The sequence below is a fragment of the Oratosquilla oratoria genome, chromosome 17 (assembly GCF_046742065.1).
Source record: "Oratosquilla oratoria isolate Oo_2021 chromosome 17, ASM4674206v1, whole genome shotgun sequence".
Taxonomy (NCBI): domain Eukaryota; kingdom Metazoa; phylum Arthropoda; class Malacostraca; order Stomatopoda; family Squillidae; genus Oratosquilla; species Oratosquilla oratoria.
In genome coordinates, this window is record NC_134793.1 from 35,023,089 (window position 1) to 35,048,148 (window position 25,060).

At 38.5% G+C, this 25,060-nt stretch overlaps 1 protein-coding gene across 5 annotated transcripts in view; it reads right to left on the reverse strand.

The window, feature by feature from the left end:
* The window catches only part of Agxt (Alanine-glyoxylate aminotransferase), a 35,268-nt gene extending 13,671 nt beyond the window's left edge, over positions 1 to 21,597 (reverse strand). Inside the window, exons 1-5 of one of the 5 annotated variants that reach the window (XM_076200931.1) lie at positions 21,453 to 21,597; positions 19,190 to 19,342; positions 7,192 to 7,351; positions 4,304 to 4,496; positions 1,456 to 1,621 (exon numbers count right to left, since the gene is read on the reverse strand). In XM_076200931.1, coding sequence (XP_076057046.1) covers positions 1,456 to 1,621; positions 4,304 to 4,496; positions 7,192 to 7,351; positions 19,190 to 19,302 — 632 coding nt within the window. In that variant the 5' untranslated portion in view covers positions 19,303 to 19,342; positions 21,453 to 21,597. Of the gene's footprint in view, positions 1 to 1,455; positions 1,622 to 4,303; positions 4,497 to 7,191; positions 7,352 to 9,357; positions 9,380 to 19,189; positions 19,343 to 21,394 lie in introns of those variants that run through there. The other 4 variants (XM_076200932.1, XM_076200930.1, XM_076200933.1 and 1 more) reach the window with 4 other exon arrangements.
* Positions 21,598 to 25,060: the final 3,463 nt, after the last annotated feature.

Below are 25,060 nucleotides of genomic sequence, written 5' to 3' on the forward strand. Positions count from 1 at the left end.
CTTATTCTTTCCATGTGTCCAAACCATCCCAATACTCTTTCATCAACCCTATCTCCCAACTCCCTTTCCACCCCTGTTCTCCTCCTCACCTCATTTCTCACTCTATCTACCCTAGTAACTCCTATCATAAGAAGGTCTAGGAGAAATTTGAAGTGACATCAATGTTTGTTCTGGTGTTATGCAATGAAGTTAAGAGGTCCTATTTACAAGAATTTAAATCTGTAAATTCTTGAGTAGATGAGGTGGAAAGGTCACCATGTAAAGAAATGGTGGGGATAACCTAGCTATGGCTGTCTAGTCCTGCTGTGGAGGTGCTATCTTGCTGCTTTGCCTCTCATCTGAGCAGTGGGAAAAGGACAGGGATGATCCTTCATCCTCACAAAGTTATGAGGACAGCAAACAGGTTTTGGATAGGCATGGGATAGGTGAGGCACAGGTATGTGTTTTAACTTTGAACACCCCCTTGTAAGGGAGAACTTCCTTTGGTATATGTATGTATCCAATACTGTGTTTATAATACATGATGGACATATTTGTTCACAACTTAAAAATCAAACTATTGCCATTAAAGTAATAATTGTGTGTACACGCAGCCTGAAGGGATTTCTCCCTGTCTTCTTCTTTTCTGCATGAGGGGACAGAGAGGGGGGGGGGGGTTGCTCATTTAATGAAGCAGCCTTGCTGTGGATGTGCTGTGTCTTGTGACACTGCCTCTGACCCAGGGCAGTGGACAAGATGCAGGGATGACCCGTCATTCAGGAGGTGCCAAGATAAGAGGGAGGGTGGAGGGGAGTGGAGTGTATTAGGGATGGAATGGGTGGGAATGGTTTTTATGCCTTTTTCTTTTTGGCTACCTCCCTTGTAAGGGGGAAAAAGCCTTTGGTATATGTATGTACATTGTACGTATGGCCTATGGACTTCTTCCCCTTGTAAAGGGGATTGGTAGTGTCAGAACACACACCCATAAAAGATCCACTCATGTACTCCTCCCGACTCAGCATCTTGGGGATCAAGGTTTGCCCTGTACCTCTGCAGCACAAAGGGTCGAATGTACCGCAGCAAGGTACAACTGAACCTGAACCTGGTTTACCACCATCGCCTCACCACACAACATTCCCCATACTCCACAATCTATGGAGCAGATGTGGGGCACATTCTTCTGGGTCATATAATCCATTCACAATCTCCCTCCAGGAGGTGCTAAGATGGGAGGGAGGGTGGAAGAGAGTGGAGTGCATTTAGGGATGGAATGGGTGGGAATGATTTTATGCATTTTTCTTTTTGGCTACCTCCCTTGTAAGGGGGAAAAAGCCTTGGTATATGTATGTATGTATGTATGTACAATCTCCCTCTACACATTTCTTGTATTCTGTTTTCCCTGATCCGCTAACACATCACATGCATTCAAAGTTCTCTTCACTCTCTTTACTATAGGAATCATATTACAATAATTACTTCTGACATAATGATCCAATGCCCTCAAGGGGTTGTAGAACTCCTGTAGACGATTCCCCTTGGACCACAAATAGTACCAGTGGCTTGTGCTCAGCTAGGGCTAAATCCAACTCCATCAATGAAAAATTTTCGCCAGGAGGCTTCTTGGTCACCCTCACGTCGGCTTCTGTGATAAATACCATAAGCACATATTAATCCCTAAGCTAGCGATGGTTTGAAATAAAGTCAATAAAATGTATCATACTACAGTCAAAGGATTCATTACAGTAGCCTTCACTATGTTGTTATTCTGTAAGCTGAATAATATTATTTGGCATTAACCAGAATATGAAGCGTCCTTGCTGTGGATGTGCTGTGTCTTGTGACACTGCTTATGACCCAGGGCAGTGGAGAGGATGCAGGGATGACCCGTCATCCAGGAGGTGCCAAGATAGGAGGGAGGGAGGAGGGAGGAGGGGAATGGAATATATGGGAAATGAAATGGGTGGGAGTGATTTCTATGCCCTTTTCTTTTTGGCTACCCCCCATGTAAGGGGGAAAAAGCCGTTGGTATATGTACCGTATATTTCCATGTATAAGACGACCCTAAAATCCAAAAATTCACCCCTTAAAATTGGGGGTCGTCTTATACTACCATTATAAAAATCAGACCTTGAATTCTACGTGAGATGACTTGGTAGGCTAGCCTGCCGATAACCACCGATACATAGGAAATTATTCACATTATGATAAGAACTGGTAATAAAGGTAATTAAACCATATTTACCTTATATATTATTGGCATATCTTTATAGTAAATGGCAATTGTTAATAAATTCGAGGAATAATTCTAGCAAGCAGCTGATAAACGCAAGATTGTTGTGTGCCAACCGTTGTGTGCGGTGGAGTGAGCTACGTCGAACCAGGAACGTAAACAAATCATTTTTGTTAGTTGACGTGTGTTCTCAGAAAATCATGATACATGATTTGCTTTGTTATTTCATTTATTTTGAATTTATAAGGATACAGTAAGTAATTTATCTGGTATAAGGATACAGTTAAGTAATGAGAAAGAAAAGAGAAAAAGCGGAAAAAACAGCTGATAAACGTAATCAAAACAATTCTTTTTGTACGGTAGGTTTGATACACTGATGCTTTTGTAATTTAGCAGTCGTCTTATACTACCGATATGAGATGAATTCATAAAAATTTGCTCTAATTTTGTACCTCGTCTCATACAAAGGTCGTCTTGTACACGGAAATATACGGTATATATGTATGTATTAACCAGAATATAGAAACAATAACTGTTGCCTCAACTTTCTCTGAAAATTCAGCCCCACAACAGCTGGCATTGGGACCTTGGAGCCTCCCACAGAGTACTCCGAGAGGAAATGTTGGACTTTTGTCTGTGCTGCACTAGTGTGGGGCTGCTTTCATAACACTAGCTTATAGTAGGAGGTGGAATGGGAAGAGGAAAGGGAAGGGGAGGAGGATGGAGAAAGGAGAGGAGGATGGTGAAAGAGGAAAGAAAAGGAAAGTGGATGAAGAGGATGGGGAAGGAGGAAGAAGAATAAGGAAAGAGAAGGAGGTGAAGAATGGGGAAGGGGAAAGGGAAGGAGGAAGGTAAAGGAAAGTGGTTAAAGAAGATGAGGAAGGAGGTGAAGAATGGGGAAGGGGAAAGGGAAGGAGGAAGGTAAAGGAAAGTGGTTAAAGAAGATGAGGAAGGAGGTGAAGGAAGAAGAAGGGGAAGGTGGACAAAAATGAAGAGAGTTGAAAGGCAAAGGAGGAAAAGGAAGGGGAAAGAGAAGGAAGGGGAAGGGGCAAGATGAAAGAGGAAGGAGAGGAAGAGGAAAGGGAAGACTAGAAAGGAAGAGGGAGAGATGTTGGGAGAGAAACATGAACAGGAGGAGGAAAGATGAGAAAGGGGAAGGAGGAGGAAGGGGACAGGAAGGAGGAAGGGGGAAGAAGGAGGAGGAGGAAAGAGAAGGAGGAAGTGAAGGGGAGTGAAAGAAAAGAGGAGGAAAAGGGAGAAAAAAGAAAAATGGAGTAAGAGGGAGGAGGAGGAGGAACAGGAAGTGAAGTAACAGGCTGGAGACAGAGTAAGAGAGAAGAGATGGGATAAGATAAAGGAGGGGAGGGAGGGAGAACAGGGGAAGGAGAGGAAGGGTAGGAAGGCAGGAGGGAAAAGAAAGATCAAATATTTCATCTGCTTCTGTCATGAAATAATGATGCATGATTTTAATCTACAGGCTCTAAAACACTGACATCATGAAAGTTATGCAGTCAATACCCTATACAGTGATGGAGGAAGATTATGAAGAGGATGGAAAAGAAAAGAAGAAGAAAAGGTGAGGAGCCTATGCCAGGAGATGTGTTGCTGTGGCTGAAGGCTAAACCTTTCCCTGAGATGCTTTAAAGGCTGTTGGGACAGGTAATTAACAATTACTGCTGGGAATCAGAGAGGAGTGTGGGATTCGAATCCAAAACTAACCAAATGTGAGACCAGGAAACCTCCAATTACACAACCAGTGTACTGGTGGCATAAAAGAAGAGAATGGGGAGAAAAGATTATGGAGGAAGGGATATTGGAGAATGAAAAGGTAGAGGAAAAGGGAATGAGGCTGGAGAGGAGGAGAAAGAGGAGGAATGGGGAGAAAAGATTGTGGAGAAAGAAGAGGGAAGAGAAGAAAAGGAATTCAGTGGATGAGGAAGAAAGTAGATGACGGTAGAACAAGGAGGCAAAGAATGAGGACCAAGGGGGGTGGAGGAAGAGAACAAGGGTAAGGGAGATGAGACAAGGATGGGCTGGACGGAGACACATAAAAAGAGGGAGATGATCAGGGCTAACTAGTGCTGTGCAACTTACCATGCCTTCTTGCCATTTCAGCTGCCCTCTCCCCCCAAATGCCATTGTCTGCAATAAGGATGACATCACCCCTTTCTAGAAGGTTGGCCATGGTAGCTTCCATACCCGCATGCCCTGTGCCGCTGATACAACATACAACTTCTGCTTGTGTCTGGAACAAGTACCGCAAGCCATCCTTCACCTCATCCATGACCTGTATGGGCATTACAATACAATGTCAATACTTCCAAATCCATTCTCTTAGTGAACAACACAGGATATCTGCAAACATGTTAAATGAAGTATCTATCAATATACGAAAGGATTCTTCCTCCTTAGAGGGGAGGTTGCCAGCCAAGGTTTCTACCCATTCCACTCCAACACAGGAAATCTGCAAACATGTTAAATGAAGTATCTATCAATATACGAAAGGATTCTTCCTCCTTTGAAGGGAGGTTGCCAGCCACGGTTTGTACCCATCCCAACCCATCCCACCCCAATCCCTCACCCATTTGTTTCCCATTCATCTTAGCTTCTCATAGAAAGTCATCCCTGTCTCCCCAGCAGAGTCAGAAGTTATGCAGCAAGACAGCATATCCACATCTGGGCCCCATCGCTTCATTCATTTGGTAACTTTCCCTCTTTCTCCCCTTCTATAAAGATAGAGATGAGGATAAATCCCTTCAGGTTGTGTCAATTTATATTCCATTCACAGCCGTTCTTCAGTCACACCTATCTCTTGACTTCTTCCTTCCCTGCTCAACAGACATTCCTCTTTTACTCAAGGCAATAGACTAATTGATACATGTGTATTTACCTAATTTTAGTAACAAGAAAAGGAACTACTCCCAAGGGGTCATGTCTTTCTCTCCATCTCTCATACATTGCTTTAAACTCATTTAAATACTATTTTGAGCTATCCTATTCTAGGTTATTTAAGGAGTTGAGGAACCAATGACAGGTAGCTACATAGGATAGTCTTGCAAGATGGGTAGTGCGACAGCCCATTTTCAAAATCCATCTACCCCATCACCTTCATCAGGAGATGCAGCCCTGAGAGGCTGACATTTGGTCTCTGAACTGGGCCCATGATATCTTTTTATTAACCACTTCAGTACAATGATGCCTACATAGGCACCAAAGATGCCGGCATTAGTGTCTTGATTATATATATATTTATTGTAGATGTACATGAGTTACCCCCCAGATTTTGTGAACTGGTTTGATCTCGTTTTATGTGTTTGTTATTACTCTAAGTAAAAGAGAACGAGTATTATAGCAGTGACTTTATATTTCATAATGCAAGTAGTGTGTTGCATCCTAAATTTGGCAGCCGATGTTGTGCATGATAATCTGACTTGTAGTGAAGTGGTTAAACTGTATTTCGTAACACCTTGTGAATGCTCCCCTTCTACTGTTTTCAGCCAGTGACAGAAACATACATGTCTTTCAAACAACACATCACAAACATAAAAAACAAATGCACACCCAGACTTAACGCACTTAAGTCAATCACTGGAACAACATTTGGACAAAACAAAGAAACTAATATAACAATATACAAACAATGCATACGCTCAGTGTTGAATTATGCGAGTCCTATATGGGCTCCTAATCTCAGTGAGACACACCACAACACCCTTCAAATCATACAAAACAAAGCCCTAAAAACAATTACAGGCTGCACAAATACAACACCTACAGACCATTTACACCATGAAACAAAAGTCCTCAAAGTCAAGGACCACCTCGACATGAGAGGCACACAAACACTTGCCGCAGCCACCACAAACACATTACACCCGCTACACTACATAGCAGAACACCCACACACACCAAGAAACATTAAAACAACACCCAAAGACCTTTATCATGCACAGATACTCTTTTCTCTTCCTCCACAACCACCAAATACCAGCCTCCAGAAACATATTCATAATCATATCACTCACCGCTCCATTAACACACTGAAAGACAACACACTGCTGCATGCCAGACCCCCTGATATCCACCCTTCTGAATCCTCTCTCCCACGAAAGGACAGAGTCCACTTGGCCAGAATGCGGTGCGGTCACCACCCAGCACTTCTAAGCTACCAGAAGAGGCTGGATGACCGCATTGTGAACAGCTGCCCAGGATGTAACACTTCACCACATACCATACAACACATAATGGAAGACTGCATTATACACAATCATGCACGCAAACAACACAACATACGCTCTATAAAGGATTTGTGGGAAAACCCAGTTTCGGCTATGGCATTCCTTGGGGAGACGGGACTGCTCGGACAGACAGTCTAGGGAACGACAACAACAACAACAACAGTCCCAAACCAATATAGCACAGACAACAGTCCAAAATTTCTTTTCAAAGAGATCCGTAGGAGGGCCCCAAGGTCAGTTGCCAGCCAATGCGAGGCAGCAGGTTCTACTTGATGAAACCTGAGGCAAATTATTATCATTCCACAGATTGATCTTTCCATTATTTCCAAATATAGTTTATCATACCTTCCATCATGTTATTTACAGAGATAAATAACATTACAGCTGCCAGTGCTGACCTGTGTGGGGCTCCATGAGCCACTGCCATTCATTCCAATTTCCTATCATTTATAAGCATTCTCATGTATCAGTCCTTAAGGAAATTGTTCATCCAACCCAACAACTCACCTCTAAGTCCTCCAATATGCTCCAATTTGTACAGTAGTTGACTGTGATCTAAATACACACAATTCACTTAGCCTTCCTTCTCTTGTGACACCTCAACAACTCTTGAGCAAAAACTTAACATGTTTAACATACACAATCTACCGGTTCTGGAACTGAACTATCTGCCATATTTTCACATTTAGGTAACTATTTCACTCCCCTGGGAATGGTGCAATATTTTGGGTTTCATATCCTTACCATACAAAATTCGGGATGCAGATGGCCGAGCACTGGGTTGGTCATGGCCTGTAGTACCCGAGGCGGTGCATTTACGGGGCCTGGCCCCATCAGTAGTTTGGCTGGAACATCCAGACTCCTCGTGAGGGATTTCGGGGGTGTCACTGCCATGCTGCAGAACCTGTTAACAACAAAAGTAAAAATATAACTCTCCCACATGCAAAGCCTCTACTTCCCCTTGGCTGTATAAGTTGGCAATGACCCTGAACTAATTCCAACATCTTGATCTTCAATAGCCTTATCCCCTTTCCATTTTTTCTTTCATTAAGAAAACTATGGACATAAAGACTAACAATCTCTAAACAGCAACACAATACATCTTCCCTGAGTGATTTGTCCAGAGGCCATTGCCAATTATCTTAAGTCCATAGGTCTTCTGCAAGATAGACCATGGGCAACAGATTGACTGACAGTGATTGGCTGTTTGCAAGCTTTCTGATTACCACCAAAAACATCTTTTACATGTATAAAGTTATAGAAAGCATCTATTCCACTATGCACTTCCCTATCTCATCACTTACCAACAGGGGTATCACATGAATTGTCACCCCAGACTTCGAAAGGGTGACAATTCTTTGTGTGGGCTATCCTAGGGTGACCATTCTTAATGTGGGCCATCTTGGGTTTATGATTCTTCGGTTGTAAGTTGATGACAATAAGCATAACCCTCATTCAACCTTACCTAATCTTTATTTCATTGTTGATATTCAGCATTCTGGGGTGACAATTCTTCATGTGACCCCAACAGGGCCACTCCTTCCCTCCTTCATCCACTCATCACTCTCAACCCTATCCCCACCACACTCCCAAACTCAAAACTGCCACTCCCTTTCAACTTAATTTCATTTAGCACCAACACATCCACCTTCGATCTCACAAGCTGCCAATCTTCTCCCTTTTACTCTCATCTGTGCCACAATCACACACATATAATGACCCAATTACAGTACTATGGTTCCAATTGAAGTCCTCCCCACTCCCTCTTATGCCTTGACTTTCAGGAGGAACACAGAAAGAGCAGGACTTTTAGTCTCGTCACTCTGTCCTACATTGCTGGCTTTTATGACACATGGGGAACACAGTGGGCTATTTTCTTCTCCACCACTAGGTGGATCCAGAGGAGGTATGCAGAGAAATAGTAAAGGGCAGATTCAAGGGAACAGGATAAAGTAAGGACAGCTATTGTACAAAAATATAATTTCTCTATACATAGGGATTTTCAACACTAACACAGATGAATATGTGGCTCTGATCCATTTGGGTACTCTTGATCAGTTCCTAAAGTAATGGCTGCATGTTACCATGGAGTCAATACCCCAGCATGGGGTTGGATATCTATAACTGTTTAAGAGCTGAAGTGCTAAAAGTTTGTAACCTTGAGTTCATTTAAGGTCATAGGTCCTTATGCCAAATGAAAGCCCATATATAACTTCCTATAAGCTGATACAGTAATAGTTAACATCTGCCTTAATACCCTGCACATTTTTGAGTTAAATCCTCTATTTATACATACATACATACATACATATATATATATATATATATATATATATATATATATATATATATATATATATAAAGATAATGTGAGCATGAGTTGGACTTTTGAATTCTGATATTAAAAAATATGAATCTTTGCTATTGAGAAGGATAGTATTATCACTGAGAACGATACAGAAAATGTTTGTACTGGTTTGATATATATATATATATATATATATATATATATATAGATATATATATATATATATATATATATATATATATACATACATATATATATATATATATATACATATATATATACATATATATATATATACACAAATACATATGTATATATATATATATATATATATATATATATATATATATATATATATATATATATCAAACCAGTACAAAAAATTTCTGTATCATTTCTCAGTGATAATAGCAAAGATGCATATTTCTTAATATCAGAATTCAAAAGTCCAACTCATTCTCATATTTATTACATATATATATATATATATATATATATATATATATATACAGTGGCTGCGAAAAGTTTGGGCGCGTAACAAATGTAAACACTTGTGACATTTAAATAATCATTTAAAGACCTATAAATGGCTTATTACATACCTTATTTACCAAACGATTTTCCTTTTAGCTTTATGACCTTCTCCAAACATGCCGGGATGCATCTTGCCAGGTTTTGTACGTGTTGAGGAATAATACTATCCCAAATATCCTGTATTTCTGTTTTTAGCTTAGCTGTTTTTTAATTATATGCCATACGTGCTCAATGGGATTTAGGTCTGGAGAATTTCCAGGCCATTTTTTGAAGTAATCAACACCACAGTCTTCTAACCATTGGGTAACAGACCGAGCTGTGTGAGCAGGAGCTCCGTCCTGCATAAACCAACTAGCATTGCACTTTTCAAAACTTTCAGGCAGGTTATCACACAATAACTCGAAATAAGTGTGCTGATTTACACTCTCATTTTGTGCAAGAAACACTAAATTGCCAACTCCACCAAATGCAAAGCATCCCCACACCATAACACTTGCAGCATGTTTCACCACTTTAGCTGTATAGCGAGGGTTATTAGGGTCAGACCCCCTGGGGCGCCTCACACGCTTCGACCTGCAGCCCGATGACACCACAAACGTTGACTCATCACTCCACAATACTCGTTCCCAGTCTTCTAAGGACCAGTCCTTATATTTCTTGCAAAATGCTATGCGATCACGTATGTTTTTTGCACTTTGGAGGGGAAGAACTTTAGCACAGCAACTACGGTATTGTAAATCTTTGGCTAAATGATCAGAAATACATCTTACAGACACATCATGCAGCAGTGCAGGGTTATTTTCTTTCAGTTTTCAAGCTGTGAGCGTTGGATCTTTATCTAACTGCCTCCTAATAACCGTAGAAGTACGATTTGATATCTTCCTTGGCAGACCAGAGCGATGCTTTGGAGTAGGAATGATGTTACTTCCTCCGTCTCGAAATTTCTTGGTCTACTTTCGCACTTGACGCACTCCAATTCCTACACGAGTAGCAATATCTTTACACTTATAACCCTCCTTATAGAGGGTTATGATTGTAACAACTGTGTCTCTTCCCAGCTCTTTACCACTTCCCATTACGGAGATATCAAGGCACAAAAACAGAGACCACCGCAAAAAAAAAAAAGACTACTCCCCGTGAGAGATGTTTAGAAACTGACTCCACGTGACATCGAGTGCGCCTAAACAGAGTTGCTAAGTAGTGCGTATTGTCTCGGCTAAATACGGGTACAAACGCTAGCATTGAAAAATAACGAAAAGTTTGGGCGGAAAGTTGTATTTTTCGCATGTTTTGAGTTTAGCTGAAAGTTGGGGAGCCTATAATTTTGCGCCCAAACTTTTCGCGGCCACTGTATATATATATATATATATATATATATATATATGTATATATATATATATATATATATATATATATATATATATATACAGGTAAACGTCGACTTACGATGGCATTAGGTTTCGATAGAGCCATCGTAAGACGATCTCATCGTAAGTCGATCCCCACTCTGTTCCGTGGTCACTGTACCTAGCCTACCTGTATATTAACCACCAGAGATACTGAATATAGCCTATTAAACATGTACAGTAGTTTATTTAATTATTTTTATCCTTTTTACCATATTCAAACACTATACTATGTATTTTCAGTACGGAACTTAAATCTCAGCCAATGCCAGCCGTACGACGTGACGTAATAATACTCGCATCATAAAATATAGTCACCGCTTATATCGATCGTTCTCTCTTTCACCCGCGAATTTTGAAAACCACAGAGAATGAATCATTTGAGAGAATGTAAAAACACAGGGGCGACTACAATAAATATAATCAAGACGCCGATATGGCAGCGTCGCGAATCCACTTGCTCCTCATGACGCCTACGTGTGCGGCACCGTATGGAAGGGGTTAAATTATCATATCGTCGTCGTCGTCGTCGTCATCGTAAAGTCGAACAATCGTAAGTCGCGGCCATCGTAAGTCGACGTTTACCTGTATATATATATATATATATGAGGCATTTTTTTGTAAATACTGTTTTGAAATAAAAATGAAACAAGTAGACTTTTCATAACAATTTTATTTTTACATGAAAGCCTGTACTGTAATCTACTTTTCAACATAATTATGGAATCATCTGACCATGTTTAAGTTTATGAGCATTTGAAATTCCTCCACCGATTGAGAATGCTGCCAACTGTGAAATATTCACTGTGATTCGTTTTCTTACTGCTAAAAGTGTGAAAGCAGCTGAAATTCATCGTCAAAACAGTGAAGTGTATGTAGAAAATATTATGAGTGATGGGATGGTGTGGAAATGGGTGAGAGCTTTTAAAGATGGCCATACAAATGTGCACCAAACCATCAGTAATGAGTGAAGGTCATCCACTTCATTCCTCATCATGCACATTTGTATGGCCATCTTTAAAATCTCTCACCCATTTCCACACCATCCCATCACTCATAACGTTTTCTCCAAACACTTCACTGATCTGACGAATTTCAGCCACTTTCATGCCTTTAGCAGTAAGAAAACAAACCACAGCATGTATTTCACAGTCGGGAGCATTCTCAATCAGTGGAGGCATTTCAAATACTCAAAAATAAACTTAAACACGGTCAGATGAATCCGTAATTATGTTGAAAAATTGATTACAGTACAGGCTTTCATGTAAAAATAAAAGTTATGAAAAGTCTACTTGTTTAATTATTATTTCAAAACGGCACTTAAAAAACATGCCTTGTGTGTGTGTATATATATATATTTAAATATATATATATATTAATTGAGGACTTAAATTAAAAAATGCGCAGGGTATTGAAGCAGATGTTAACTATTATCAGCTTATAAGAAGTAATATATGGGCTTTCATTTGACATAAGGACCTATGACCTTAAGTGAACTCAAGGTTACAAATTTTTAGCACTACAGCTCTTAAACAGTTATAGATATCCAACCCCATGCTGGGGTATTGACTCCATGGTAACATGCAGCCAATACTTTAGGAACTGATCTAGGGCACCCGAATGGATCAGAGCCACATATGTTAGGGTTGAAAATTCCTATACACACACACACATCGGTCGAATTGACAACGAAGTCTGGAACTCCAAGAAAACTTCAAGTTTCATTGATCTTAATGAGGGAGTACCTTTGTTGTATTAATTGGGAAGGGGAAAGCTCATGGTGTAGTGGGAAGGTGAAGAAAAAGGTGAGAGGGATTACTGAGGAAAATGGAAGGAAATGAAGAAGGGGACGAACAGGCCCCGAATGTTAGAAGGGGTATAAACAAAAGGGGTGCAGAACACACAGATGAGGAAGAACAAGGGAGCACAAGTGTCAAGAGCAGAAATATATATAATAGCAGACCAATGGAAAGAGAAGATAACTGCTTTTATGGATTTAATGAGGGAAGAGGTGACAACCTTCCCCGACTAGTAAATCTAGACAAACTGAACAAAAGAACACAAATACATACCTCATCTCTACATCAACAACACTCTAATACCACACACAAACACACCGAAAATTCTTGGTGTAACATACGATACATCCATGTCTTTCAAACAACACCTCACAAACATAAAAAACAAATGCACACCTAGACTTAACGCACTTAAGTCAATCACTGGAACAACATTTGGACAAAACAAATAAACTAATATAACAATATACAAACAATGCATACGCTCAGTGATGAATTATGCGAGTCCTGCATGGGCTCCTAATCTCAGTGAGACACACCACAACACCCTTCAAATCATACAAAACAAAGCCCTAAAAACAATTACAGGCTGCACAAATACAACACCTACAGACCATTTACACCATGAAACAAAAGTCCTCAAAGTCAAGGACCACCTCGACATGAGAGGCACACAATCACTTGCTGCAGCCACCACAAACACATCACACCCGCTACACTAAATAGCAGAACACCCACACACACCAAGAAACATTAAAACTACACCCAAAGACCTTTATTACGCACAGATACTCTCTTCTCTTCCTCCACAACCACCAAATACCAGCCTCCGGAAACATATTCATAATCATATCACTCACCGCTCCATTAACACACTGAAAGACAACACACTGCTGCATGCCAGACCCCCTGATATCCACCCTTCTGAATCCTCTCTCCCACGAAAGGACAGAGTCCACTTGGCCAGACTGCGATGCAGTCACCACCCAGCACTTCTAAGCTACCAGAAGAGGCTGGACGACCGTGTTGTGAACAGCTGCCCAGGATGTAACACTTCACCCCATACCATACAACACATAATGGAAGACTGCATTATACACAATCATGCACGCAAACAACACAACATACACTATATAAAGGATTTGTGGGAAAACCCAGTTTCGGCTGTGGCCTTCCTTGGGGAGACGGGACTGCTCGGACAGACAGTCTAGGGAACGACAACAACAACAACAAAGTAAATCTAGAGGAGAAACTAAAAGAAATGAATGAAACATGGGAGGTTAGGTTTAACCAATTAATGCTAGTAACCCAAAGATTTAATAAACTGGAAGAACTAAAGAAGGAGAATCAAAACCTAACTAAAGAAATAGAAGAATTAAAAAGACAGTTATGAGAAGTAAAGGATGAGAATGAGGAATTAAAGAGGAATAATAAAGAGAATAAAGAGTCCATAGCAAAAGAGGTAAGTGGTTGGGAAAAACTACAAGAGAACAATAAAATGGAATTTAGAGGAATAGTGGAACAGCAGATGAAAGAACAAACTAAGGACACAGTTATTAAAGTGATGAGGGAGAAGGAGAATATAGTAAGAGACTTAGTGGATAAAAAGAAATGTATAATTATATTTGGGATGGAAGAGAAGTATAATCCAAATAGAACTACAAGAATAAAGGAGGAAAAGGAAAAAGTAAATAAGATATTAGAAGTAGTTCAAGAAGATGAACCAGAAACAGGGAAACAAATAGAAGAAATACATAGACTAGGGAAATACAATACAGATAAGATCAGACCAATTAAGGTTAAATTCAGGTCACAAACGACAGCAGAGAATATCTTAGCAAAAACAAGGAAACTAGCAGACAGTGATCAATATAAATAGGTATGGATAAAAAAAAATGAATAAAGAGGAAAGAATGAGAAAACAAAAATACTAGAAGCTAAGGAAAAAAGCGAGAAAAGAACAGAGTCAGAAAAAGAGAAATTCTATGGGAGAGTAGTGAATATGAAAATGAGGAATTGGTTCATAGCAGAGAAAAACAGGAGGGAAACAGAAAACACAATGGAAGTAGCAGAAAATTAAAAGTGTCTTACACAAATATAGATGGCTTAATAACAGGCTTGAACGAACTGAATGATTATCAGAAGGAAAAAGAACTAGACATAATGGGAATTGTAGAGACAAAATTGAAAGGTCCACTACCACCCAACAGTGTAGGACATGGTGCATATAATTATTGGATTAGAAACAGAGAGGTAAAACAAGGGGGTGGAGTTATGTTCCTGACTAAGAAAGATATAAATGTGAGAAATGTCACATATGGAAAGAATGGAGTAGAGATGATTGTGATGGAAGTGGAGGAAAGGGATGGAGAGAGCAGGAAGTTTGTAGTAAATTATGTGCCTCCCAAAACGGCTTTGTGGGAAGAGAAAGAACACAAAAATATGTTAGAAGACACAAGGATAACACTAAATAAGATAATGGAAGATGGAGGAAGAATAGTTATAATGGGTGACTTGAATTGTAAAGAAATCTGCTGGGAAGAGATGACAGTGAAGGGTGGAGATGACCTATGGGGAAATGTACTACTTGATATGATTATAGAACATACAATGACGCAATGGATACAAGAGAATACTAGGTATAGAAATGAGGAAGAACCATCAAGACTGGACCTAATAATCACATCAGAACCCAAAATAGTGGACAAGATTAAATACAAGACACCAATAAGTAAAAGTGACCACATATTGGTTGAACTGGAACTAAATGAGGAAAAATACATGAAAAAAATGAACAATATAGAAAGGGAAGATTGATGAATTATTATTATTATTTTTTTTTTATAAAATAAGAGAATTCTTTCAAAAAGCAGACTGGGAAAGAATACACAAGGAGGAAACAACAGTAGAAGAGAAATGGAATATTTTGACAAAAATTTATAAAGGAGTGGAAAAGTATGTTCCAAGACAAAAGAAAGAAAAAGAATATGTAAAGTGTTTGTACAACAAAAGATGTAGGGAGTTAAAAGACAAAAGGGATAAAGCTAGGCTAATAGATGTAATACAAGAAAGAGATGGATGGACTGATTGTGCATTTCTAGACCTGAAAAAAGCTTTTGATAAGGTGCCACATAAGAAGTTGCTAAAGAAATTAGAAACTGCAGAAGGAATACAGGGCAAACTGCTGAAGTGGATGGAAGACTTCTTGCATGAAAGAAAAATGAGTGGTGATAAGAGACAAACACTCTAATTGGGATGAAGTGATAAGTGGAGTTTCACAAGGAACAGTCCTGGCCCCAATAATGTTTGCTATATATATATTAATGATATGGATAAAGGAATTGAAAGTTTTATGAGATTCTTTGTGGATGATGCAAATTGTATGGAAATGAAGTAGGAAGTGGGAGATGGAATTCAATATTAAGAAGTGTAGTATAATGGAATTTGGAAGAAGCAAAAGAAAGAAAATATATATATATAGAGGGATCATATAAATTGGGAGTAAAAGAAATTAAAAAAGTAGAAAATGAGAAGGACCTGGTAGTCATTATTATGAATAATATGTCCCCTGAGAAACATATAAACAAAATTTTTGGAGAAAATTATAATTTAATAAGAACAATCAAAGTGGCATTTACATATCTGGACGAAGGAATGGTGAAGAAAATACTAGTCACTTTGAAAGACCAAGATTGGAGTATGCAGCAACGACGTGGTCACCAAGTACAAAAAAAACGTAAAACAAAACTTGAAAGAATACAAAGAGCAATTACGAAATTGGCACGAACACTCTCAGAATTATCATATGAAGAGAGACTAGCAAAACTTGAGCTACAGACATTACAGCAAAGAAGAGAGAGAGACTTGATAATTATTTATAGAATCATGAAAGACATAGAAACTATTGATGGAGAGGATCTAATAAAATGGGATAGTAGAAATACAAGAGGACATGGAAAGAAAATCAAGAAAGACAATTATAGAAGAGACCTGAAAAAGAACAGCTTTCCCCACAGGGTAATAGATGTTTGGAACAAGTTAGATGAGAAAGTGGTGTGTGCAAAAGAATACACGAATTTTAAAACAGTCTAGATAAAACGAGATATGAAGACGGGACACCACGAGCATAGCTCCCCTTCCCGTAAAATACAACTACATTAATACACACATATAATATATACACACAAACACACACACAAAATATATATATATACACCCATATCACTTTCATATAAGAATTACATTGACCTTGATGTTGATTTAATTACTACCCAAATTGGCAACCCCAAAATCTACTGGGGAAAGATATTATATATATATATATATATATATATATATATATATATATATATATATATATATTATATATATATATTATATATATATATATATATATATATATATATATATATATACTATATATATATATATTATATATATATATATTATATATATATATACATATATCAAAGGCTTTTCCCCCTACATGGGGGGTAGCCAAAAAGAAAAAGGGCATAGAAACCACTCTCACCCATTCCATTTCCTATATATTCCACACCCCTCCACCCTCCCTCTCACTTGGCATCTCCTGGATGATGGGTCATCCCTGCATCCTGTCCACTGCCCTGGGTCAGAAGCAGTGTTGCAAGACCCAGCACATCCACACCAAGGCCGTTTCATAAATTCGGCAACCCTCCCTCTCCGTCCCATGCATAAAAGGAGAAGATGGGGAGAAATCCCTTCAGGCTGTGTCAAATTTTTTCTTATACATACTTCCTCACCCCCCATCCCCCACCTACTCCCCCTCATGCATCACAACATCATATATACACAACCCATGTCCATTCACCCCTATCTTCTGTCCTCTCCCGTTCTTCCTCCACAGACATTCCTCTCTTTTGTTATGCCCCTTTCATCCCATCCATCCATCTCATCCTAGGACACCCCCTCATAATATACACTCCTTCCACACTTCTTTTACTAATCTTTCTTCACTCATTCTTTCCATGTGTCCAAACCATCCTAATACTCTTTTATCAACCCTATCTCCCAGCTCCCTTTCCACCCCTGCTTTCCTCCTCACCTCCTCATTTCTCACTCTACCCTAGTAACCCCTATCATACTTCTCAGACATTTCATCTCAAACACATTCAAACTCTTCTCTTCCTCTCTCATGTTCCATGTTTCTGCCCCGTACAGTGCTGTTGGCACAATCACTCCTTCATATAACCTCCTCTTAGCATCCATTCCCAGATGTCTATTTTTCATTACACTTTTTAATCCAGCAAGGTATTTACTTGCTTCTCTCAATCTACATTCTACCTCCATCCCCACTCCTCCCTTTCCTGCCACATTCGCACACAAGTATCTAAAACTATTTACTTCCTCCAGTCTTTCACCCTTAATGCTCACTTCCAGCCTGCTGTCACTCTCACCCCTTGTACATCTCATCACTTTACTTTTGCCCACATTTATTTTCAACTTCCTTCTTTAACACACCTTCTCAAACTCTGTCACTAACTTCCTCAATCCCTCTAATCCTGCTACAAGTGCAGTGTCGTCAGCAAACAACAGCTGGCTCACCTCCCACATTTCTCCATTTTCTTTAATCATCTCCAGCCCCTGACCCACTACCCTTGCATTCACCTCTCACACCACCCCATCCATGTAAAGATTGAACAGCCAGGGCAACATAAAACATCCCTGATGAAGTCCCACCTTTACCTCAAACCATTCACTCTCTCCATTTCTATTCCTAATACAAGCTCTACTACTCTCACAAAAACTCTTGACTGCTCTTAACAGCTTTCCTCCTATACCATATATCTGCAGTACCTCCCACAGTGCCTTCCTGTCTACCCTGTCGTAAGCCTTTTCCAGATCCATGAAAGCCAAAAAACATCCTTGCCTTTTCCTATAGCTTTCTCACATATCTGTCTTACCACAAAAATCTGATCTACACAACTCCTACCTGTCCTAAACCCACTCTGTTCCTCACCAATTACTCACTGTGTTCCTCTATTAATCCTCTCATATGCCTTCCAACTACAATAATATATATATATATATATATATATATATATATATATATACATATATATATATATAAATATATAATACATATATGTACGTATAGCAGCTAGCTTTCGTGAAATTTTCGTAACAACTGATACTCCCATTTTGCCCTATGTTCCTAAAAAATATTGAAACGAAGAAATGACTACACATTTTGTCCCTAAACTCTAAGTGAGCGAGATAACATAAATCCTTCTAATCGCACAGGTACTCTGAAATTCTAAAATTAGTTTTCTTATCATGTGCGTACAACTAGCTCAACCCTCAAGGCAACTAGTTGTGTAAGACGAAACTAATTATTGGGGAAAGGATCGTCGACATCAACATAAAAATTCCATGTTCAAAAGCGATTCAATTCCCCTTCACATCTTAATACATCAACTAAACTCAGCTTACAATACCACGGTTGTTTTACTACGATTAACAACGTTACCCCCTGATCCTGATGCAATCATTCTACATCACTGTGACTGTAATGGAACAATATGATCATATATTCTAAAACACTGTCACTGTATATTTTGATTACTAACCAAGGCAGATTATAACAAACAAACAGATTACTTCACAGTGGTTAAGAAACAATTATAATTACAACGCATACACAATAAAATTCACACCTTTGCTTTAACCGATCAGCTGTTTGCACACAACCACTTGTTGATCTTGCTGCCAAGCCTGGTTGTGAAATTTGGAAAAAGTGTCTTACGTTGCTGAATCTGATTAAATTCATCTTCTGTTTAAGTTTCTTCTTTTCCTGTGGTCGCTTTATACTTGAATGGGTAAACATATACTTTAAATAAATGGTGCGATATTCTAAAGGCATGTACACATATTTTCTATACACGTAAAGAAACAAATACATTAATTTGAAGCTTCCCACTATTACGTATATGTTATATAATTTTTCAGGTGTTTATTATAAGGTCTGATACAGTCACTATATTCATACAAATAAGCCATGCCCGTACTTCTTACTGGAGGACAATCAATATATATATAATTTTATTGCAGGATACGTAATTATGGTTGCAGTGTTTTCTTACGTCTGACAGCACACAGTTTCTAGAGAGGTAGATTCAGTTTTCTATGATCACAATTTTGTTTTCTATCACCAAGATGTTGAAGGTTTACATTGAATTTACCTTCCTCCGCTTTGTCTGGTTCATAGATTCTAAACATATGACCATAATATGCTGTGGCCTGTGGCAGAATAGACAGTTGTTCCAATCTCAACAGTGGTTCTTTTGTGATGTGAGGGAATGGAAGGGTTTGCGTTTTTAATTATCTGAAAATTTCGATTGGATTTCCTAAATATTACTAACACATCTTTGACATACATTATTGAATTATTACAATGTATTTTAGAATCATAGTTATAGAGAAACCAAGGCGGATCTGGATTTGTCGTTCCCAAAAACTAAGTTCCTACCTATGATTTAGTAGTTTGGAATTGGTCTGATGGTTAAGTATGGGAGAGAAGTAGAATCTGTGATTAGTAGCACCCTTGCGGTAGTAGTTGTACATATGGTTCCAGGGATCAAGAAATGGCTGAAATTATCCGATGACGAGCCTTTATCAACTTTCCAAAAGGAAGCCTCGGCTGTTAGAATAAAGTGTCATGGATTAGTGATACCAATTTAGCTGAAAACTAGATTTATTACTGAAGCAAACAGTGCATGTGGGAAATAAAAGATGAAGAATATATATTTGTCATTCCCTTCGTGTATGCAACATGAAGTGGACTTTATCGCGTAAGCTCACGTTGGTTTCATCATCTGGCATTATGGGTACTACTACCTCAGGCAAGTGGCAACGCGATCCATGATCATTTTTTCGGGGGGGGGGGGCTAACCTGAATTTTATAAATATAGATGACGCTTTTAAATACACGTAGGATTTAGCACAAATACGATGATTTTGAATATATATTGAAGTATATGTTCTCACTTGATTTATAGTTTCTTTCAAGATATGGGGCAAAAGTAATACATAATTTTGCATAAAAATCCATCAATAATGTGTTGAATATCCTTCCAATATCTCACTGAAGTGTTTTAATGTCAGGAAAAAATGTCTGTCGCTGTATCACTGCTTTCTGCCACATACCGTGTACACGAGGCAGTTTTCTTAACCTCTGCAATGAGGTAATGAAAGAACAAAAAGGGGAGGGGCCTTCACCCCCATCAGCCACACCTCAGGCTAACTGGTCTACACAATATAAGGAACAAAGTGAAGTATTGTGCTACACGGATAGTGGACAATATATCCACTCGTTCTTGGTGAGACTTCGCTTTATCTAATTCCCATGGTATATCACGACGGTCTGCAACACAAAGTGAACAACTGGCGAAGTAGCGGGAAATGGCTTAAGTAAAATATTACAACCTCCTTGTCACTGATTATAATTATCGACGACTAAATGTACGCTCTTCTGCTTACGCAGACGACATTGTGCATGTATCTATATGGTAATCACCCGTGTGGCGTGATTGATGACCTCACCAACAAGTAAACCTATTACGTTCTTGAATAATCTTTTATCCATTTTATTTCCCATTAGAGTATACTAAAAGCTCGTTTTTTCTCATATTTGTTGCAGAATGCCATGACATGCAACGGCGAGGGATGAAACGTCGTAGAACTAGACTCCATTGGACGGAGGAGAAATATGTCCATGAGGCTTGAATTTTTGTAATTGTCGAAGTTTTTATAAGTATCGGGCAGACAATGTGAATACTAGACTAAATATGAATAGATCTCTAATATCTTTTCAAAATATATAAATTTTATTTTGAAAACATTGGGAGTCAACTATCACACACAATTCAGAAAGGTTTCAGAGTTTGGTTTGAGACGTATTTAGAATCTCTTTTGCTTCACCTAACCACTGTCTATCGACTGCGGTCGCAACACTGCCGTGACTTGACAGACACTGTAGGGTTCTTTGGCAAGTTAGATATTGCTAGAAAAGAAGTGGCCTATGTGATATGAAATCTTCCAAGGTTGCCGATTGGAAGGTGGTGGGGGTAGTGAGTCTGAAATATTTGACGGAAATTATCTTTTACTGTTCTTGTACAACGTGTAATGTCACCTCTCCTGGCTCCTCTGAAGTGGGTAGTGTCAAATTTTCCCAGTCTTTTTTTTTTTTTTTTCTCTCTTATGTCTTATCAGCCAGGCTTTGAATCGTTCTGGTTGCTTCTCTTTGCATAATTTATATCTTTCTAATACGTTTCTGTTTGTGCGTTGATTACCGCTGCTGCATGTTACAGCTTAGGACAGGTCAGATTTTTAGTTATATCTTGTGTTGTTATTCATATGATGAAATGACCATCACCACTTCCCATCTCTCTCATCCCTTACTGCCTGTTTTAGCTATTGGCTTGTGAAATGATTAAACGGATTTTAAAAATTGTATTTAATGTCCCTATTGCAGAAAGGACAAGGGAAAAATATTTCATATTCTGTTGATTCTAACGCGAAATTCGTATATTACGGTATAATATTCAGGGCTCCTTTGACCACCCCACGGAGCGCCACCTTCCACACCAAAGGTCACCTTCCCCCAGTGCCAACATGAGCCAAATATAACATTTCAACCTAACACATCTATACTTACACTCCTGAAGATGGCCGAGTGAAGGCCGAAAGACGTCTCGAGTTATTATGGATTTTAGGAACTTAGTACCCTCGCCTACGAAGATCGGAACACCGTTAGAAAAATTGAAAAAGCAAACTGCAAACTGAATAATGCTGTAACTGCTGTCGACTTCAACAGAAAATGTATTCTGAATGGCCTTTATCACCCCCAGATATATATATATATATATATATGTATATTATTTATAAATATATATATATATATATATATATATATATATGTGTGTGTGTGTGTGTGTGTGTGTATTCACTTGGTCTTTGGATCACGTGTTGGACTCGTGATCGACAGCTATTTCCCTCCTGGAAGAGAGCTCAGAGCTCGTAGGTCCGATCTATGGGTAATGCTATGACCTTGCACACACACACACACCCAACTCCCCGCCCACGAGAGTCAGAGTAACGACCCGAGGCACAGCGATACCGAAATAATTTCGGCCCTGGGCAGGATTCGAACTGGGTGCTGGGAGCATTTCTGCTTCCCAGTTCAGCGCTCTACCAACTATGTATTTACCTAGTTGTACCTAGTTGTATTTTACGGGAAGGGGAGCTATGCTCGTGGGGTCCCGTCTTCATATCTCATTTTATCTAAACTATTTTTAAATTCATGTATTGTTTTTGCACACACCACTTTCTCATCTAACTTGTTCCAACTGTCTATTGCTCTGTGAGGAAAGCTGTTCTTTTTAAAATCTCTTCTATAGCTGTCTTTTTTTATTTTCTTTCCGTGTCCTCTTGTATTTCTGTCATCCCATTTTATCAGATTCTCTCTATCAGTAATTTCTATGCCTTTCATGATTCTGTAAATAGCTATCAAATCTCCTCTCTCTCTTCTTTGCTCTAGTGTCTGTAGTTTAAGTTTTTGTAGTCTCTCTTCATATGATAGTTTTGAGAGTGTTGGTGCCAGTTTTGTAATTGCTCTTTGTATCCTTTCAAGTTTTTTTATACATTTTTTTGTACTTGGTGACCATATCGTTGCTGCATATTCCAATCTTGGTCTTATCAGGGTGATTAGGATTTTCCTCACCATTTCTTCATCCAGGTATGTAAATGCCACTTTGATTGTTCTTATTAAATTATAAGTTTCTCCAAAAATCTTATTTATATGTTTCTCAGGTGACATATTATTCATAACAATGACTCCCAGGTCCTTCTCATTTTCTACTTTTTTTATTCCTTCTTCTCCCAAATTATATGATCCTGCTATTCTGTTTTTGCTTTTTCCAAATTCCATTATACTACACTTTTTTGTATTGAACTCCATCTCCCACTTCCTACTCCATTCTTGTACTTTATTTAGATCCCTCTGTAGTGATTCACAATCTTCTTCAGTTTTCACTCTTTTCAGTAGTTTTGCATCATCTGCAAAGAAGCTCATATAGCTTTCAATTCCTTCATCCATATCATTAATATATATAGCAAACATTATTGGGGCCAGAACTGTTCCCTGCGGGACACCGCTTATTACTTCATTCCATTTTGAGTGCTGATCTCTTATCACTACTCTCATTTTTCTTTCTTGCAAAAAGTCTTCCATCCAATTTAGCAATTTACCTTGTATTCCTCCTTCATATTCTAATTTCTTAAGCAACTTCTTATGTGGTACTTTGTCAAAAGCTTTTTTTAGGTCTAGAAATGCACAATCAGCCCATCCATCTCTTTCTTGTATTATATCTATTAGCCTTGAATAGAAACATATTAAATTGGTGACGCATGACCGTCCTTGTCTGAATCCAAATTGCCTTGGATTTAGTACGTTGTTTTTTTCCAAGTATTTTACCCATCTACTTTTGATAATTCTTTCACAAATTTTTGCTATTGTACTTGTTAGAGAGACTGGTCTATAATTGGTAGGTTCTTCTTTATTTCCTCCTTTATATATAGGTACTATATTTGCTTTTTTCCAATCTTCTGGAACTTTTCCTTCTTTTAAGGAACTGCTTATTATGCTATGTATTTTGTCTGCCAGTTCATTCCTGCATTCTTTCAGAATCCAGTTTGCTATTTCATCTGGCCCATGCGATTTTCTGACATCAAAATTACCCAAGTGTGTCAATATTTCATTCTTTGTTACTTCTATTTCTTCCATAGGGGGGACTTTTTCTTTCCACTCAATCTCTTCAGGTTGTATATTTTCCCTTGTAAACACTGATTTAAAATGTTTGTTCATAATTTCTGCCATTTCCATTTCCTCAGTGTATTCAACTCCTCCTTGTCTCAATTTCTCCAAGTCTTGTTTGTTTTTCAGTTTATTGTTTACAAATCTGTAGAATAGTTTTGGTTGATCTTTACACTTTTCTATAACATCTTTTTCATATTTTCTTTTTTTCTCTCTGCACTTTTGTACATATTCATTTCTATAACCAGTATATATTTTCCATTTTTCAGGTCTTCTGTCTTTTTTCCATCTGGTCCAGGCTTTGTCTCTTTTGTCTTTTAACTCCCTACAACTTTTGTTGTACCAGCATTTTACATATTCTTTTTCTTGTTTTTGTCTTGGGACATACTTTTCCACTCCTTCTTTGTAAATTTTTGTCAAAATATTCCATTTCTCTTCCACTGATGTTTCTTCTTTGTATATTTCTTCCCAGTTTTCTTGTTGGAAGAATTCTCTTATTTTATCAAAGTTTGTTTTTTCATACATCATTCTTCCTTTTCTATATTGTTCATTTCTTTTCATATATTTTTCTTCATTAAGTTCCAGTTCAATCAATATGTGGTCACTTTTACCTATTGGTGTTTTATATTCAATCTTGTCCACTATTCTAGGTTCAGATGTAATTATTAAGTCTAGCCTCGATGGTTCTTCTTCATTTCTATACCTAGTGTTCTCT